Here is a 21,655-nt window from a genome sequence, read left to right as displayed (position 1 = left end):
CTAAAAATAAGAGAAATATTAAGTGTTTCGAATAGTAGGGTAACTATTAAAATATTGGAAAAATTCAGAATAAAATATACAGAAAATTAATTTTTAAATTTATGTCAAGGTGTATGGCGACATCTGTCGGAGGAGCGAACAACCGCTAAGCGTGTTTGTATTGTCAAGAAGCGTGGCGACTTCGTTCGGGAAACTGAATGGTGCGCCATCTGTTGGTGGAAAATGTCGAACGAGATAACGGATATTGCTAGAAGGGTAAAGAATATTACAGTAGGTTCTAGAAATTGCGAAAGTGTCCGTTGGGAAATATAAGTTTGAAGCGTGCCAAGTCATTCAGTTAAAAAAAACTAAAATTTCAAATTTGCTTCCAAATTCGTATGGGATGGGGTAACTAGGGATGAGAGAGGTGAAAAAGTGCATTTGAAAAATTTAAACACATTCTGATCTTTTCCAAAAATTACACACCTCTAAATTTGGCTTATTAAACATATCTTTAAGAAACATATGACAAATTTACTTCCAAACTTATATTTATGATAGTTGTCCTAGTGGTCAATAGCGATGAGGCAGATGATGTCGGTAAATTGGCAATATCGATGACAACGATAAATTTAGTACAGGTATGTAGAATATAGAATGAATAAGTGGTGGGCTAATCACCGCGATCTTAAAGATCTATTGTGCATCTTTCTTGAGTTAAAACTCATCATACATGGGGATCTTCCTGTTTTAGGGGGCAGGGTATTTTACATCCACCTCTGACAACAACGGTTCATCCTCCGGCTGAGGCACCCTTGAGGTGGAGGCTGGAGGATCTGTCTCCATTTTCTCCCCCTCTTTAACTTATTTTTTGCTTAGACCTAATACCGGTGTTGTCCCGGATTTATAATAGAGGATATATCTCTCTTTCTCTATCGTCTCCTTGGATTTGAGGGCAATTTCTATTGTGACCTGACCATGGCCCTCCTCTCTCCAGTTGATGACTCGCCAACTCGATGTCCTTTAATTGGAGCTCTATCAAAGCTGGTGATACACCGTAGAGTTAGTCGGTCTACTTCTACAGAGCTCCGCATTTAGAAGTGAGGCGAGAATACAATGGGGTGCCCCCTGGTGTCCCAAGGTTGAGACCAGTAAAATTCTAGTCTTCTATTTAGCCACGCATCCCTTTGATCTAGTCATCTTAGGATTTGATACATGTAATACATGACCACAGACAGTGTGGTGCCTGGTATGACGGACAGGATAGTGAGATGGGACAAGATAGTGAGATGCTCCTTAGACACAGCCAAAATGCCAGGGGGGATACTCCCTAGCACCTGACTAGGATACATGCAATTTTACTGGCTTATTTCAAAAATGATATCTCGTACTTAACTATGATTGGACTGCACACAAATTCAAAGTTTTAGAAACTCCCTGAATCTTGGCGTATTAGCTTATTGTACTTTTAAATTCACCTGTGAATCATTAATAAAAATTGCCTACCTGTAGAATCAGTAAACATGACTGCTTTTGTTTTGGGATCAGAGAAGTACAGTCCATATCGGAAGAACAACGATCTAACGAAGGGTAGTTCTTCAAACTCTTGAAGCGTGATGGGGTTCTTCAATAGCTGCCATTCGGATTGAAGCGGGAAGAACTCGTAGATGAATTCCTTTGGGTCCGTCAAAAAGTAGTGGTCATCATATTCATATCTAATTTTAATTAATTGCGTAAATAAATGGGGGAGAACAATTGAAGTTAATCAGAAAAACAGAATAATATGAAGAAAATTTGAATCCTAGATCAATACAAATACAAAGTGTGCCCAAAAGTTCGCAATAGTATAATTAGTAACAAAAAAAAAGTATGACATTTGCCATAACCGTCATGGCGGCCATATATTATGCGACATTACCAAATGTCAACATGCTTTTTTTCTTATTGGACATGCTGGAGAGATTCTACGTTAAGTTTTCTTGTTGAAGTTTTTCAGCATGTTCAAGAATAATAAAAAATCCCATGTCACGAACTTTTGGAACACCCTAGGTGGACGATAGAAATAAGTAAATATCAACTCATTCTTACCTTAAACTATCTGACTTAGTCTTGTTTCCCGCCTTTGGTGCTTCTTTGGCGTTTACCAAATGTCTTGCTCCCCAGTTGCACTGTACGAACCTCCACGCACCGGCTACATAAACTGCGTTCCAGGAATTCCTGAATCGGTTATCTTCGAACCTTACACCTGGTTGGTATCCGGCCGATTTGGAGTAACCTTTGATAACTACACAGTGCAGACCTGCGTAACTAAAATTGATATGTGCAGATATGATAAAGAGCATGGACTGTTTAAAATGAAGGTAATTGACAATTTGACGAATGATATACTTTCTTTCTATGGACCTTCATAGTCTTTTTTCTTTAAAAGCTAATAATAGACACTTTAATAGGAAATCTTCGCCAGACCAGAACAGGACATTTCAAGCTGAATAGGCATTTGCAGATTCTGTCAATCAGAAGAAGAAACTGCAAAGTACAGCCTGTCAGTGCGACAGCCTGGCAAATTTGCGGTATTGTACTAGACGATGATAAACAAAAATATAGGCAAAAAACTATACGGAAGGTTTAGTTTTGAAGTTATTATGCTTTTTGAAAAATTAGAACTCTTGACTGCAGAATGTAATCTAGAGATATGGAGGGGAGCACATTAGATTTGTAAAGGCGCGTTTTCACGAGTCAACTGATTATATGACCATCTAAACATGACAAATCATACCAATACAAAGTGTGCCGATTCATGTCTCAGTTGAGTACGGTTTAACCTGTGGCTTTCGACTTTCAAGTGTGGTTTTTAAAATGGCGTCAAGTAGACGTTCAGAAGAATATCCTGTGAAGTCATTATATTATATATTGTGAAGGTGTATGGCGAACATCTGTCGGAACAGCGAACAACCGCTGAGCGTGTTTTCTGCCGATAAAGATTGCATTGGTAATACAGGACACTTTTTGGAGCGCCATTTCTTAGACACTGGTGGAAAATTCTGGATGTTGTAAAGAACTTTCTGGACACAAAAAGAGAGTCTAGAATAGACATTGCAAGAAGATCCATTAGAGTATTTAAAGCGTTTTCTGCGCTTTAAATTTAGTTTTTTGAATAGTTCTGTAATAAACGAATTGTGGCAAATTGGCGATACTTTTCCAAGAAGTTAATTGTGTTTTATTATTTTAAATTGTATGCATAGTTGGAAAATAAATTCGTTAAGTTTATTGTGTGTGTTTGAATAAGAACCCACAGAATCCAAAATACTAAATTAGGGAAAGAAGAGTGATTTCTAGCTTAAGCCAAGTAGAATTAATGTTACGTATCAATGTTTCTTGTTTTCTATTAATTCTGGGTGCAGTAGCTTTATTAAATTATTAGAAGCACAATAGCACAATAGAAGTAGATCAGCGGCTAATCTATTTTCTACTTTTACGTCTAGTTTTCTTACGCAACTTTCTGTTAATTCTATTGCCAAAATTTTAGCATTTTGAAGTATGTACAGTCTTACGCACTGTCGCCATTTTAAATCAATTACTTGATCAGATTCCAAAGGTCATGTTGTAATAGGCCAACAACCACTTCATAAAATCAAATCAAATCTACGTAGTTCAATACAGCATTTTGACTTTTAAAAGAACCTCTAATTCTGGACGAGTAAAAACCAGTGTATTTGATACTTGTAAAGTTAGGTACTTTTAATGGTCGAAACGTAGCAGAATAAAGATAGGGATGTCCGAGATAAGAAAGCATTTTGTTCTATGATATAAATAGTGAATTTACCTGCAAAGTCTTTTGAATAACACGTGATAACTTTCAGTACCATTTTTAATGCCTCTAAGTAATCCCATTGGTGTGTCTCCTCGAAGGTTGTCATCGAATGACATTGTGTTTAGGTTCTTTACTGTTATCCATCTAAATATTGTCCTGGAGAAGGAAAATGGATGATTAAAAAATGCATGTACATACATAATTTTGACAATATTACTTTAGAATTTTTTTTATTATAATAAATGACAATATTAACCTTAGAAATCAAATTTAGGAATGTGATCTTAAAACTCTAATTGGGTAAGATCTATATACAGATTGAGAAAGTGTATGAAGCATTTATGTTTTATATTTTAACTTATTTTTGGTTCTAAATTATTCGTATATGGGTAATATAAAAATAATGTTCTTTAAAAATTTGTCAAATCGAAAATTAGTGCTGTTTTTTATTGAAAGTGAGCTATGTAGTCTGAGATAAAAACTGAGTTTATTTTTATTATAAAATAAAGGCCATCCTTTTTAAATAGCTGAAAAAATTATTTAGTTTTGAGTTACCCTGTATATATCAAAGAATATAGCGTATGTTTCTCTGATAGACATAATAAACTCTATTACGAATTACCTTAAATAAATATAAAGAAGTGGCAAATCCTGTATATTATATTATTATGTAAAAATAAAGGGTCCACAGTTATTCTTTTTGAGTGAGTTATACAGTATGTCCCCGGATTGTCTTTACAACAGGAAAACATTTTATTATTAACAAGAAAAATACACTCTATAAAAGTTTTTGCTTATTATAGAATGGTTAATCCTGTTTATAATTTTTCAAATTTCCATACCGTTTTCGAGAAAAAGAAAAAAAATGTATGAAAATATATGTAGTTAAATTTTCCCAAAAGTCCTAAAAATCAAAACGCGTTTCAATCGTAATATTATTTTTAGTATTTTATTCTTTGATATACTGTTGTTATTACAGAAATTTTGATGAACGTCATATTTTTTGCTGTTTTAATATGTTAAAGAAACACAAAATAATTTAGATCAATGCTACGGAAAAAGGTGATTATACATTTTCACTTTGTGCTTCTTTAACATTTTTGAGTATGACTTTAGTTAAAATTAATGATAACCAACTATCAAAGAATGAAAACGAAATTTTACCATAGAATCGCCTACGATACTGAAAAAAAATTCAACTATATTTTCATATTTTCAATTTTTCTCTAAAATGATATGGAAATTCGGAAATTTTTAAACGAGATTAACCATTTTAAAGCAAGCAAAAACTTTAATGAAGAATGTATTTTTCTCAAAAAATTAATGATAAAAAAGTGTTTCCTCTTGTAAAGACAAACGGGGGACATACATACTGTAGGTATTTTCAGAATTTGCTGGACGCGCAAAGATATTTTCGTGCCAACGAATTCTTCAAGGATACTATTGTCAGAAAGATATAATAAAATTACTTAATACTTATAATAGAACTGACCTAGCTTTTTCTATATCCGATCCACATCTACCAACTAATTGTCTGACAAGGTCAGTGAAAGATTTTTGGTCTTCTTGAGCAACTGAAATAGCGATTTGGTCTACGTTCGAGAACTCCGCAGGGTCATTATACACCTAAAATTACAAATATTATTATTATATCTAGTATTAAATATCTATCACCGTAGAAGTACAACTTCGATTACGAGCCCTAACAACTAAATGTTCGGACAAACAAAAATTTATTAAAAACCTTTATTTTAATTAACTGAATTATTTACATTTAAGAAATATATTAAAATCTAACATTTCTAATGAGTATTTAAATAGTTTAGTTTCTATAAACATTAAAATGAACTGTAGGCCAATAAATAAACAAAAGTATTGCACAATATCGTGACAACTAAATGTTCGGACACTTTAAAAAATAACTGTTCTCGTATGGCGTTATATCGACATGAACTTTTGTAACCACTGCAAGCCTGTTTGGCATTGTTTTTATTAATGATTGACATATGCCAGAGTAAAAAATTTGCCATAATTCACTTAATGTCATCGTCAAATGGGCAACGGTTTCTTGAGGATCGTGGCACAATTTTTGTTTTGTTTTATGCCACATGTCGCGATAACATTAACGTCCGGACTGTGCGAAGGCCATGAGAGAACCTTGATATTCACGTCCCTAAACCATTTTTTAGTAGTTTTAGCCGTATGGCATGCCCCGCCATCCTGTTGAAATATAAAATTATTGTCCTGGTCTTTACCAGAACAATTGGTTAAAAGGACCTTTGTCTTTCCCACTTGACACAAGAATATTTTTCAAAATTCTTTGATTTTTTGACGCATCAATTTGCCTTCTACCACCCCATACTTTTCTGGGCCTATTTTGGACATACACCCTCAAATCAAATCATAATTTCCTTAAGGAAATTTCACTGTCCTTCTGAGGCAATCTTTATCAAATAGACACTCTAGCGGTGTTCGATTATATTTATTATATCGATACTAAGGTGGCTCATGGGCATATGTAATCCGTGCACTTGCCATTTGCGATTGAAATTATTAGCGTCGGATTGGGAAATAATTAAATATTTTACCTTAATGTCATTTTTGTAGTTTGCGACATCAGAAGTTCCAATCCGACGCTGTTAATTCTAATCGCAAACTGCAAGTTCAAGGATTACATCTGCACGCATGCATGATCTTTATGAAAGATGGAGAGTGGAATTTCCTAAAGACATTGTGCTTTTAGAGTTTATGTCCGCAATGGGTCTAGGAAGGTATGAGGCGGTAGAAAGGCACAACTAATGTGTCAAAACATCAAGAAATTTCGAAAAACAGTTTTGTGCGAAGTGCGAGAGACCTTTACCAGAATATGAATTTTATATTTCAACAGGATGGCGGGGCATGCCATACGGCTAAAACTACTAAAAAATGGTTTAGGGATATGAACATCAACGTTCCCTCATGGCCTTCGCACAGTCCGGACCTTAGTGTTATCGAGACATGTGGCATAAAACAAAAAAAAAATTGTGCCACGATCCCCAAGAAAACCGTTGCCCATTTGACGAGGATATTCAGTGAATTATGGCAAAATTTTTACTCTGGCGTATGTCAATCATGTCAAAGTTCATGTCGATGTAACGCCATATGAAAACAGTTATTTTAAGTGTCCGAACATTTAGTTGTCACGATATTGTGCAATATTTTTGTTTATTTATTGGCCTACAGTTTATTTTAATGTTTATAAAAACTAAACTATTTAAATACTCATTAGAAATGTTAGATTTTAATATATTTTTAATGTATTTCTTAAATGTAAATAATTCAGTTAATGAAAATAAAGTGTTTTAATAAATTTTTGTTTGTCCGAACATTTAGTTGTTAGGGCTCGTACTAAAGGATGTATGATCAATTCCTGCTGGTAGCATAATAAAAATAATACTACTATATACTAAGTTACTATGTTAAAAAAATTGGATACCTTGGTCGACTCCACTTTAAATTAATACTTGGGATTCAGAACCATAAGTTAATAATATACGGTAGTAGAGCTTGTTACACTACCTTCTCTAGTATAACTAAAGATCTAGTCACAGTTTGTGATCTAGTATAGAAAGCTGTACCACAGTACCGTGCTACATCCAAAATTTAAACCCTATACAGGGTGTAATTAGAAAATGAGAATATCTCGTAAATAAAAAATACATTGACCAGGACCTCAAATACGTATCAAAAGATTGAAGAGGAAACATTGATTTCCTTGATGTTTATTTGTGATCTCTAAAAAACATTTCTTGGTTAAGAACCAGTTAAAATTACTAGGTTTCAAAAACGTTGCCTAATTTCAATAGAAAAGTTCAAAGAGAAAGAAACGAACTTTTCAACAATGTGTCACACAAGGTAGGTTAGCAATAAAAATAGTTGGAGTAGCTAGTGTGGCTACCCTAACGTTTGACCTGTTCAGTCAAAATGTATCAGGTAAAACATGGTATGCAGAACAAAGGACGTGCGTTTTAAGCTTAGGTTTTAAGGTTAGGTTAGGTCTCATGCAAGGTAGGTTAGCAATAAAAATAGTTGGAGTAGCTAATATCTGACAAACGAATCCAAAACAGCGGAAGGAATTCGGGCAAAAAAAGTCGATGTTGTCACGTTTAATTATAGAAAAGCAAAGTTGCTCGATATTACCTATAAATTGAATATATTTTAGTTCATTTCAGCATACATAATTATATATATGCTAATATGTTGACGTAGGTAGTTCTTATTGTAATAATGTATATTTATCTAATTAACTGATTTCGTTCATTCTGCCTATTATAAAAGGTAAAGTATTTCCTTATGATATCGTCCGCTTAGGGTAAGCTGGCAACGCTGAAAAAATTCATCATGGCATCCCGGATTCAACCAGTCTGATTGGTCGAGATTCTCGCACGTCTTGCCGCCATTACCCCCAACTTTATGCCCCTCTCTAGGAATAGTAGAAACAGTCACTACTATTGAAAAATCCAGTGGCGGGGTTATTTTATTGTGTTTTATATCTTTAACTTGATTTGTGTTTATTGTAATTAGTACACGCGTTTTAACAAATATTACTATATTTGGCAAATGATTAAACAAAATGTAGGTACATTTAAAGTAAAATAATATTATAAACTTTACTGGAAAATATTATAAACATTCCTGATATATTTTTATGAAACACCGCACGCTCGTGGATATTTTATGAATGAAATCGGTCATGATTTTAGAAAATCGCGATCCCCTCACCGTTGCCCCGTTGTTTCAGATCCGTTTGTCAGACTGTAGTGTGGCTACCCTAACGTTTGACCTGTTCAGTCAAAATGTATCAGGTAAAACATGGTATGCAGAACAAAGGACGTGCGTTTTAAGGTTAGGTTAGGTCTCATGTACCCGATTTCCGACGGTACGATGCAGATAGTACGGCGGCTTTTCTATTGGGTAAAGTAATTTGACTGACATCCTGGAAATAAACTAATTTTTTTTTGCCGAAGTCATACGTAGCTGAAACCAGATCAAAATTAACTTTTGTCAGATATCGTGAAATTTTAATGTCAAGTCATTCTTAACGTTATTTTAATCAGCACTTTTATTTTTAATTTTGACTCCTAAATGATTTAAAATACTGTATAATCGAAAAAAAACGGCGTCAGCGATGGCTATGAAATGATGAAGATCGCTGTCATTTTATATGGGAAATGTCATCGATCATAACTAGTAGCGTTAGTGTTACTAAACTTTATTCTAAGTTTTCTCAAAACAAGTTTTTGGGGTTAGACCGTTTTTGCTCTGGTACCCTCCAATTATAAATATTAATATCGTATCATCAGAAGTCGGATATATGAGGCCCCATCTTAACTCGAACTGACTCCATATAGAAGATCATCTAGAGAACTGCGGTCGGCTCTCTAGACGGTGTTCCGTTTTAACTGATTTTAAATTACTTTTTTTGGTGACTTGCAAAATATAGCAGTATAACATTATGTCTGAACCGTACTTTAGAGGTGAAACGTAGTGAATCAAAAAGTACCTCATTTTGGTACTCATTTCTCTGACATCTTGCAATGTGTATCTATGACTGGCTTCTTCTTTAAAATGTTTAGCGCGATAAAATTAAAAAAAAACATCTGCATACCTGAAATTTACTTAATGCTGGAGGTGCGGGAGGTGGGGCGTGTACTGGATAGGGCTGTGCCTCTTCATTATAACCTCCTTCGTTGTGGTCTAAATATAATGACTCTGCCTGCATGTACTCACTCCTTTTTTCGTTGATCAGCTCTAACATTTCGTGGCTTTGTTTTTCGACCAATGCTGCAGTAGCCGCCCTAGAAAATTATATTAGTTAGAAAGTGAGAAAAATATTCATTTCATGTCTTAGTTTTATTCGAAACCAAAAAATGAGACTAAAACCTAATAAAAGATTCTATTTAAAAATCATATTTATAGTAAAAAGTTGATTTTTTAGGCACTAGCATCTGGAGTATTTTTACACTCTAAAGGTCTATACCGGATGCGTCTCAAAAGAAGCTCACCCCTCACAACTTTTTAATTTTCTCAGATAAAAAACGAGATTTGGTATGTTAGTATATGACATAAATTAGGATTGATTGATGTATTCAGTTCTTTTCGGCCACTTCCTGTTTTACCGGAAATGACTAAGACTTTTCATTTTTAAATAGCACGCTCTGTATTTTTTTACTTTATTTGGTAGAAAATGACTCTCTGAATAGAATGACATATCATTTGTCAATTTTTGACACTTTCGCTTAAAACAAAATTGTATTTTAAATTTCAATCTAGAGTGCCATGGCTGTGTTAAAATCACTAATTTTTAATCAAGGAGCCTTAGTAGTGTCATGTCCTGGCAGGTTAAAAGATACCCAAATCGTATTTTTAATCATATCTCATTTTTTCAAATGGGACGAGGGTGGCTCATTAGCATATTTGGAAAAAGCAATTTTTTTACAAATAATTTGGTACCACACACTTGCTATTTCGAGACAAATTGGCGTTATGAATCGCATGTTGCAATTTCAAATAAACCATATTCGAAAATGTCAAAATTTAACATATGATATGTCATTCTATTCAGAGTGTCATTTTCTATCGAATAAAGTAACAAAATACCGAGGGTGCCATTTAATAATTAAAAGTTGTAGTCATTTCCGGTGCAACAGGAAGTGGCCGAAAACAATTGAATACGGCAATCAGTCCTAATTTATGTTATATATTAACATACCAAATCTCGATTTTTTATCTGAAAAAATAAAAAGATATAGGGGTGAGTCACATGATGGAACTCAGAACCCGGCTTGTTATATAACATAAGATAAGCTAATATCTATAAATTATCTATATTGTAGGTATACAGATTCCCCCTTACGAATGATCCCATAAGTCGGCAGTCTGGTTATGATTAGGCTGTGCTTTAATACCATATTATATTCGAAAAAACGGTGTCACAGTGGTTTTTGAAGGCCAAATGGTGTCGTATCTGCCTTTATTTGACATTCTAAAAAATTAGTATTTAAATGGAAAAATTTCTAAACAAGCCAATCGGTCTCCGAGTCTTAATATATTTTTCACAAATTTTTATAGCAGATGTTTATAAATTTAAAACCACGACAATTTATCTACTTTAATCTCTGCCTGGTTAAATTATTAAGACTGTCAACCTTACACCCATGAGCGCTCTTTTTTTGTTAAAGAAGATTACCGCTCATTAATGCTTATAATATTCCTACACGAATCAAGATAGTTGTTAACGTGTTGCACGGACGTTTTCATTAATATCATGTTTACTTGCCTGCTACCTACATATTAATTAGTTGTTTTTTATGCTATCGTGACATTCTGCACCGTTAGGTAGCCATTTTGTTTTATCGATAAATTTGGTTGAGTTTGGCGAGAGATTTTAGCTGAGCAGCAGCGAGAGTAGGGTAGGGCTGTATAAAAAATTTAAAATATATTTTTTTTTAGTTTTATGTACTGTATATTTTCTTTAGTTTAGTGAAAATAAGTCTGTAAACTTCGTTATAAGCATCTAAATAAAGTCGAACTATTTTATAATATTTTTAGTAAACGACTGTTCAGCTAACCTGTAGATATTCCAAATTGAGTTTCTGTCGTATAATATCTTTTTTAATTTATTTTCTATTTACAGATAAATATTTTGTCTTCAAAAATATAATATAGAGATTATCTATATATAGATAATCTATCCAAAAATCTATATATAGATAATCTATCGGAAAAAAAGCGGCGTCACAGTCGTCTTTCACAGTCTGAAATGAAAATGAAAGACAATTTCTGTGCCAACCCTCATTAGCGTAACTAGCAATTCATCCTGGAGGGAACCTAGGGTTGAACCCAGAGGGACCTAGGGTTTTTGTTTGTTAAAAAATGTTGAATAATACTATTGAAAATAAACATATTTTTTAAATAAAACGTTTACATGAATTTCCCTATCAATAAATTTGATAGATTTGGTTATCAAACCGTGTTGCCGTGGATTACTTAAATAACTACAAATTTTGTAAAAAAATAAAAACTGATACACATTTTTTGAAAAAAAAAATTAACTAAATGAAACTAGAGAGACTGTATGATGAGTTATAACCCGTTATAGCTCAAGAAAGGGGAACACACAATAGATCTGTAAGGTCGCGGTGATTAACCCCTAAACATTCTACATTCTACACTTTACAAACAAAACTAGAAAAAGTCATTTTTACTACATCACAAGCAAATAAAAATTAGTATTTAGTCAAGAGTCATAATAAAGTCAAAATTTAAGATTTCTCTGGGGGGTGCCTAGCAGTGATTGGGATGGGCTCGGCACCACCGAGCCCCTTGTAATTTTTCCAATGCCAATCCTTCGTTTATTAAACATTGACATAAAACTTTTTAAAAAATTAAGAAGTAGCTGCAAACCAGACAAGAATCAATTAAAATTAGGAATTTTATGGAAAAATGAAATTAGGAAATTTATGAAACATTTTTTACTTGATACATTTTCTGATGACTGATTGGCCTGTGTGGAAACTTTTTACTTCTTTTATCTCAATATTAATTTTAGTACATCAAATTTTGATTGCAGTTTTAAATTAGGTATATTTTTGTTGGGTTTTGTTGGTGTCCAAATATTTATTGAATCCAATGATTTCTGAACATTAATTATTAGTAAATTCAACTGGAAAGTATACCGAGTGCGTCTCGAAAGTGGCTCACCCATATAACAATTTTTATCTTTTCAAATAAAAAAATGAGATTTGGTATGTTAGTATATGACATAAATTAGGATTGATTGACGTATTCAATTGTTTTTGGTCACTTCTTGTTCCACCGGAAATGACTACATCTTTTGATTTTTCAATAACACCCTCGGTATTTTTTTACTTTATTCGATAGAAAATGACATATCATATGTCAAACTTTGAAAGTTTCGCTTTAAAAAAAATCGTATTTTAAATGCCAATCTAGAGTGCTATATGGCTGTGTTAAAAATACCAATTTTTAATCAAGGAACATTGGAAAAATAGTTTTCATCGTCTAATGTTTTTCGTGTCTTGTGCTGTCCCGTAAAATCGTATTTTTAATCATATCTCAATTTTTTCAAATGGAACGAGGGTGGCTCATTGGCATATTTGGATATAAAACATTTTTTTACGAATAATTTGGTACTTTCAAATAAACAATATGCAAAAATGTCAAAAATTGACGTATGCTGTGTCATTTTATTCAGAGTGTCATTTTCTATCGAATAAAGTAGAAATATACCGAGGGTGCCATTTAAAAATCAAAAGTTGTAGTCATTTCCGGTGAAACAGGAAGTGACCAAAAACAATTGAATACGTCAATCAATCCTAACCTATGTCGTATACTAACATGTATACGACATAGGTTAGGATTGATTGACGTATTCAATTGTTTTTGGTCACTTTTGGTATGTACCAAATCTCGTTTTTTTATCTGGAAAAATAAAAAAGTTATAGGGGTGAGCCACTTTTGAGACGCACCCGGTATTGAAATATTCTATTAGTGTAAGGTGTATTATAGTATTATAGTTAAAATACAGGTATAATATATATATATATATATATATATATATATATATATATATATATATATATATATATATATATATATATATATATATATATATATATATATATATATATATATATATATATATATATATATATATATATATATATAATATATGGTATAATTAAATTGAGTTTTAAAATATCATGCGATAAAACAAAGCGACTAGGTACGCAAAAATTACTCTTTCAAATCTATGTAAGAATGGAAGTGATTAATTAATTAGTGATATAAACAGTAATATTAGTAAACTCGCACCTTTCGTGTTCCAACATTTTTCTTGTTAAAGACTCCTTTTTTTTGTCTCTCCTCAACGTCATATTTTTCTCTAGGTCTTCTCTTTCTTGTTGGTGCCTCAAAGTTAAGATGTTTTGGTCATCTCTCCTCCGTTTCATTTGCATTTCCCTCTCGAACCGAGTCGTTAACCTCTCTAATTCCTTTTCCCATTCATCCTAAAAGGAGAGTCGTTATTTTAATTAAACTTACTTCTCAATATTAGATACATATTACATAGCATTAAAAATAAAAGACATCAAACATTTCTACAGTTTTATGTTGATATATTAACACAAATCTTCAGGTTCATGTTGTAGGTGAAAGGGAAAATAATAATTTTTAATTGATGACGGTTTAAAAAATACTATAGATAATAAAAAGGCTATAAAGTTTCTCTAGTGAGAGAAGAAACGATTTAAACAGAGGACATTAGAATAATACACAACTATTGTCACTGTTAGTGACCACAAAGCAGTTGGTGGCCGACAAATCTCTAGAATGTTAGAAATATTCACCAGGAATATAAAACAATCCCCAAAATTTACTCATAGATCTGATAAGCATACACAAGTAAACAGTCAAATCTGTAGTAGACCCCCTATAACTGACCATTACAAGCTCAATAAGGCGTTAAAATGATGGGATAACAGGTAAAGCCAACTACAGATTCTGCCAATCAGAAAAAAAAGATGACAGAACACACTCTACGTTAGTTTGATAGTCTGGCAAATGTGCGGTTCTTTGTACTAAGCGATAATAAGCCAATGGAAGAGGAATATGTATATTGAAGTGCAAATAACAAATCCCAAGTATAAGAGTTAGACAGATATTAAACTGAAATTGGCAATATTCCTAGGCTGGAGATTATAGGAAATTTTAGTGGCAAAAATTACATGTGCGAAGATTATTAATGTCGATAAAATAACGGCAGTAAATTGCAAATAATTTTATAATAAGGAACTAACTAACAGACAAAAAAGTATTTTACGCCCTGATATACCGGGTACGTCTCAAAAGTGGCCCTATAACTTTTTTATTTTTTCAGATAAACGAGATATGACATAAATTAAGATTGATTGGCATATTCAATTGTTTTTGGTCACTTCCTGTTTCACCGGAAATAACTACAACCGTTGATACTTAAATGGGACTCAATAGAAAATGACACTCTGAATAGAATGACATATGTCAACTTTTGACATTTTTGCTTAATTTGTATTTTAAATTTCAATTTAGAGTGCCTTGGCTGTGTTACAAACACTAATTTTTAATCAAGATTTATAGATATTAAAAAGATATTTGATCGTCTAATGTTTTCGCGTTTTGTGCTGGCCGGTTAAAAGATGCCTAAATCGTATGTTTAATCTTATTTCAATTTTTTCAAATGGAACAATGATGGCTCATTAGCATATTTGGAAAAAGCATTTTTTTACGAATAATTTGATATGACACACTTGGTATCAAATTGTCGTTATGAACCGGATATTACAATTTGAAATAAACCATATGTGAAAATGTCAAACATTGACATATGATATGTCATTCTATTTAGGGTGCCTTTTCTATCGAATAAAGTAAAAAAAAATACCAGGGATGTCATTTAATAATCAAAAGTTGTAGCCATTTCCGGTGAAACAGGAAGTGACTAAAAACAATTGAATACGTCAATCAATTCTAATTTATATCATATACTAACGTACCAAATCTCGTTTTTTTATATGAAAAAATAAAAAAGTTATAGGGAGTGAGTCACTTTTGAGACGCACCCGGTATAATTGGATACTTACCTAATTTTGACTAAAGTTTTTAGGACAAAAGGTTTAAAAAAGATACAGCCGGTACAAATGTGATCCGTAGTAGGTATTTCAATATTCACTTTTTAAAATAGATTAATTTTTAGTTAGTTACACTATTATAAAGTTTATTTACCTTTTATTACAATTTCTAGTAATGATAGTTTGTTTAAAGTATAAAAAAATATATTTGTTTTTTATATATTTTTTGTAATATTCTTAAAAACAAATTTCAATTTTTATATCCCCTGTAAAGAAGATTCAAACATACAATAAATTAAAAACTATTAATCTAGCTAGTCTTCTCATTATCAATTGACTATTATTATATTTTTTCAACAGTTAAATTTCAAATATCCTATATTCAGGGGCAACTGCTATATATAGTTTATGTAATTTATTATTTAATTATGAAATTAATAAAGTTTATCATCACATCCACACATTTGAATATTATTTAGATTAGAGCCCATAGATCTTCGTTCTTACTAGTAATTGGTTAAGACACCGCAATATCTATACTAAATTATAGCAATTAATTATCCCTGTCAATTATACATTTATTCAAATAAAGAGATCCACATTAAATCGATATTTTATACATAATATTATAATAATTTATGTAACATACGAAATGACAAAAAATGATGCTTTTTGTCTATAACTCCTAATTAATATCCTAAACAACAAATTTCTTAGTTAGGCCAACCACAGACTATTCATTAGACAGCCAGTCGACTTACGATCATTTACATGAAACTCTGTGTACCTAGCTAGATGTTTGCTTATCCTTTGTAAGGGGGGGTCGAGGGGGCGTCCATTTATTACGTGATGGTACCAAGGAGGAAGGGGACGTGTACAAGATGTGGGTCAGGTGCGATTTGCAGGGATACACTTTCGGGTGGGAATACTTTTCATAGATAATGCATCTCAAGAATCAGCGGATTGGTTGGTGGTAACGGCACCTAAGCTTAAGAATTAGTAGGGGCCTAGACTGGTTGCTGTGAAAGGACAACATCCGTAAAGAGGCAACCATTACGGTCTTTCTGCTGAGGAGCAAAGGGTAATACCACCTACCTTCTGAGCCTTATCCAAGCTCAGACCTCCAATGTAAGGACATCGAGTTGGCGAGTTAACAACTCGAGGGAGGAGGGCAATGGTCAAGTCCTCATAATAGGAATTGATCTCCTTCACGACATGTCTCACCAAGGGGAAAGGGGGTGTCAAAAAATCCTCAAAAACCCTACGCATTGCTACGCCCCCTAGAATGTAGAATGTTTAGGAGGGGAGTTAATCACCGCGACCTTACAGATCTATTGCGTGTTCCCCTTTCTTGAGTTATAACGAGTTATAACTCATCATACAGTCTCAGGGCTTTAACAAACTCCATCCTCGACATCAGCCGTAACAAAGTTCATTGCACGAACGGTCGCCGTCTCAGTGATGAGGTGTTCTCATAGACTTAAAATAAAATATAGACTGAGCATCTCATTCATAAATAGCTGGAACATGCGGTCAGACAATGTCTTGTTATTGTTGTGTTATTGTTTTAGGTTATAACGAGTGCGACACGAGCGATAGATAGGTTGTCTCTGTCGTAACGGTCGTTCCCTGACGACTCTGCCGAGAAACACAACACTGTCTTTCGTTTCTCAAGTACACCTGAACTCTCCGTATCATAGCCGGGTATTTTTTTTTATTTTAATGAAGCTATAATTAAATTAAAAATATATCATATTTAAACTTTTTTATGTTTTATTAAGATTTAGGACAGGTTTTTTAAATAAAAGTTTAGAAAAAACGTCTTAGAGTTAGAGAAATTAATAATAAATTATTAATTTTAGTCATTTATAACCCCTAATATTAATCAAAACAGGATCTATTCCACAGATATAATAGAATCGGCGACAGGGAGAGAAAAAAAAATGATTGTTGTAATTTTTTTTCTGGTTAAGTGATGTCTTATGTAAATTAGAGAAAACATAAATCTGTTCCATTAAAGCAAGGAAGGTGATAGGAAGTGGATAAAATGAAAACTACATTTATTTAACTCGGTACTGTCTTTATTATACCGGGTGCGTCCCAAAAGTGGCTCATCCCCATAATTTTTTTATATTTTCAAATAAAAAACAAGATTTAGTATGTTAGTATATGACATAAATTAGGATTGATTGACGCATTCAATTGTTTTTGGTCACTTCCTGTTTGGAAATGACTATAACTTTTAATTTATAAACGGCACCCTCGGTATATTTCTACTTTATTCGATAGAAAATGACACTCTGAATAGAATGACATATCATATGTCAACTTTTGACATTGACCTAAAAAGACACGAAACCCATTAGACGATCAAAACTATTTTTCCAAGGCTCCTTGATTAAACCTTAGTGTTTTTAACAACACCATGGCACCCTGGATTGAAATTTAAAATACGATTTGTTTTTAAGCGACAATGTCAAAAGTTGACATATGATATGCCATTCTATTCAGAGTATCATTTTTTATCGAATAAAGTAGCAATATACCGAAGGTGCCTTTAAAAATCAAAAGATGTAATCATTTCCGTGAAACAGGAAGATACCAAAAACAATTGAATACGTCAATAAATCCTAATTTATGTCATATACCTACTAACATACAAATCTGTTTTTTTTATCTGAAAAAATAAAAAAGTTATAGGGGCGAGCCACTTTTGAGACGACCCGGTATATTAAAAAATATTGCTTCATAATGTAATATCATTTTAAAATTCTTGTATGTTATTTTAGATTCTCAAGATAATTTTAGAATAAACCGGAATATATTTTTAATAAAAGCATTATTAATTATTAACAGGGTTATAATTATGATTTTGTTACAATGTAAGTAAGTAAATAATGTAATGTAAGAGAAAAAATTCAGATTTTACATTTTACTAAAATATTATCTAAATAAGCGCCTTTCTACAACAACGCCACTTACTCCTAATGGGTATATTGAGAGTTGCCTACCGGTCGAAAGTTGTTTCAAGACTTAAATGGATTATTTAAGTCAAATTTCTTGCAAATTTGGCACTGACGAACCATATTTTATAGTTCTTGAACAGAAAAAGTCAATAAAATAAACATTTAAGGACTACAAGCTAAGAAAATGCGTTAATACAGCCGGGGAGATAGCGGCAACAAAGCTTTACCGCACACGTGCGACACGTACTACAAGGTAATAAATGAATGAATAGGCTCTCTCGCCTCTAATCGGTGTTGTCATATTGTAAAGAACTTATCCTTTTTAAACAGTATCCGACTTATAATTTAGTAGTATAAGGACTATTTAATACATCTATGGAATATTAAAACCTACTTTATTAATCTGTAGTATTAATATCTCAATATATGTGTATAACAAGAAAAAAACTATTGATAATATTAAAGACGTGACAACATAGGCTGGATGAGGAAGGCTCGGTCGACTGTACCCAGAAGTAAACATGTGTACAAAAAAGAATGTTTGTCCGCGTTGAGTTGTAAATAGTGTAGTCTATATTTTATTTTAAGTCTATGGGTGTTCTTGTGTTTTCCAATTTTCCCCAAAGAATGTGCATTCGCCGTTATTTCTTAGCTTCAGCCTACTGAGGTGTTCGTTGAGGAGACAGTGTCCTGTTAGAAACCCCGTGACAATCCGAAGATTGTTTTTACTGAAGTCAAGGAAAATCTTTGATTTTTCTCGGTTGTAAGTTTTGAGGAACTTTTTCGAGTATTTTAGAGCGTTGGAAGACTCCCATTCCAGGTTACGGATGCTTTAGTTTTTAGTTAGCCGCTTTTAGTTAATTTCCGCTCGGGAAACAATAGGCATGTTCGGTATACCGGTACCAGGACCGGTACTTTTGAAATATTCCGGTACCGGTATCGACTTTTTCAAAACCCGTATACCCGTTTAGGTACCGGTATCGGAAGACCGGATTTGGTACCGGTACCGGAAGACCGGTTTAAATTGATCCCAAAAGACCGGTTTCAATCGATACCGGAAGACCGATCTCAATTCCAAGCCAACTGGAGGCCATCATTCGGTATAATACGGTCAGGAACATACAATGTAATTTATTTTGATGTATGTTTAAGGCATGTGCTAGTCTAGTTTGGTCTAGTAACCTAGTTTTCTTTTTTTAGTACATCTAAAATTCAAGTAAAGCTTTAACTCAAGTAAATCTTAAACTCAGGCCGGTATTCAATGGCGTCTACTCTATTATTTAAAATACGTAAAATAGCATCTTATTTCCGCTCCATTTATATCTACAAGTACAGCAGCTTCCAGTAGTTTTTCCATTTCTCATAAATAACGAGAATGTTGGACAAGAAATCAAGAAAATGTCTGAAACGTGAACATAAACAATGAAAATCTAAAGTTATGGTGCATTCTCACGACTCGTGTACTTACTTGTTCATCCGGTAATTCGGTTCCAACCGGTCTTCCGGTATACCGGTTTGGGACCGGTACTTTGTGATACCGGATACCGGTACTGAAATCTCAGGACCGAACATGCCTAAAACAGAACGGTTCTGGTTCAGTTAGTGGAGTGGTCGCTCCTTTTCTAGCTAGATCGATCATTTGCTTTTTCATTGCCTTCTATCCGTTGATGAGCGGACACCCAGAGTAGGAGGACTTTATTTTCTTTGCCTAATTTGTCGATGTCTGGTAAGTATTGTAAGACGCCCCTTAAGTATTAAAACAAGTCCGATTCAGAACTCCATTGCGGCTCGGTTTAGACAATTATTGAGACTGATGGGGCTCTGACTGATGCGTAAGTACGAGAAAACGCGCGCTGACTGCGACCTCGACTGGCTGTATATGAATTATCTGTGGTTATGCCTCTTTAGAACATAATTTTAATAAATATCTTTGTTAAATAAGTACTTACCCTGATTTCGTCTCTCATTCTTCTTTCTTCTTCCTCTCTTTGTCGTGCGAATTTTCTGTACAAGTCATCTTCCTCTTTTCGATGTTTCATTTCCAGTTTTCTTTGTTCATCTCTGTCCTGTAAAAAATAATACTCGTATTGTTATATTTGTTTAGCCAATTAACCAAAAATAAAATTATTTTAACAATAAATCAGATTCTTTATTGCCCTCCACCTTTTAAATAGAACACTGAACACTGTTTGCTAATAAAATTTGCTATACCATAACAAACGTGATCAACGCATAATGTCACACGAGTAGTAGTCTATTATACGCTGATGGTTTATGAAAAAAATAGATAATACCCCTGGATGTCTTTACCCGAATTAATATAAAATAATAAATAGATATTTCTATGCAATTTTTGGCGATACAGAAATGAACAAAAATTATAAGTTAACTATAAAATTGAAAGTTAATCATTATTTTTTGTAAGCAAAAGCTGTTTGAATTTCTTTAAAGTTCAACAAATATCTTTTACAGAATATTTTTTATCTTAAATATAAAATATGTAGTTAACGAATTTTTCATAGTTAAAATGCCCATCTCATTAATAAATATAACTAAATATACTTATTTATATAATTCTGCTGTTTTGTTTTTCCTCGTAACCAATACCCACGTTAGTTAATGAGTTATGTCATACAGAGCACACGGTCTTCCTTCATAGCTTTGAGAATATTAATTTTTCTATCTATTATTATTAAAAACCGTGGGATCAAACCGACCAACCAGAGGCGTAGTTTTAATTTGATCTGAAGCCATTATTAAATGTGAATAATAAACTTTAACGATAAGTTTAAGTTTGGTTCTTTTTGAAGTGAAACTTCTTTACGAGGGCTGGGAGTAAAAAATCAAGGCCGTGACACACGAGCTAGTGGTAACGATCGAAAAAGTGGTAAGTCAATGAGGAAGTTGAGATGGGTCTGACTGAGTGTCGTAAGTCGTAACTCGGGCCCTATGTGATCTAGGGCTGACATTCGGAATGTAGATAGGACTCGAAGAACATCATCAATGGCGAAAAAAATCGTCCGATTTAAATGAAATTTGGTATGTCGATAGATTGGACCAAGGCCAATTTAGTCGTCATTGTGACACTTAGTTTTGACGTAAGAAACGTCAAAAGTTGATGTCGTCTGATCGCGACCAAATTTGGTGGGTAGACTGTATTGGCGATGGCGAACACGCTTCAACCATGCAAAGTTGGACGCGACGTTTCGTTTACATCTTCATCAGGGTGG

At 33.2% G+C, this 21,655-nt stretch overlaps 1 protein-coding gene across 1 annotated transcript in view; it reads right to left on the bottom strand.

The window, feature by feature from the left end:
* Positions 1 to 21,655, bottom strand: part of LOC115890261 (hillarin) — a 96,384-nt gene that overhangs the window by 3,305 nt on the left and 71,424 nt on the right. The window contains exons 4-10 of the mRNA XM_030910445.1: positions 20,375 to 20,491; positions 13,667 to 13,860; positions 9,438 to 9,627; positions 5,283 to 5,416; positions 3,803 to 3,946; positions 2,068 to 2,286; positions 1,486 to 1,694 (exon numbers count right to left, since the gene is read on the bottom strand). Coding sequence (XP_030766305.1) covers positions 1,486 to 1,694; positions 2,068 to 2,286; positions 3,803 to 3,946; positions 5,283 to 5,416; positions 9,438 to 9,627; positions 13,667 to 13,860; positions 20,375 to 20,491 — 1,207 coding nt within the window. The remainder of the gene's footprint in view (positions 1 to 1,485; positions 1,695 to 2,067; positions 2,287 to 3,802; positions 3,947 to 5,282; positions 5,417 to 9,437; positions 9,628 to 13,666; positions 13,861 to 20,374; positions 20,492 to 21,655) is intronic.

This window comes from Sitophilus oryzae, unplaced genomic scaffold (genome assembly GCF_002938485.1).
Source record: "Sitophilus oryzae breed Bouriz unplaced genomic scaffold, Soryzae_2.0 scaffold_860_pilon_pilon, whole genome shotgun sequence".
Taxonomy (NCBI): Eukaryota; Metazoa; Arthropoda; class Insecta; order Coleoptera; family Curculionidae; genus Sitophilus; species Sitophilus oryzae.
The sequence above is the reverse complement of the archived record's forward strand: the minus strand, read 5'-3'. Positions and strand labels throughout refer to the sequence as shown.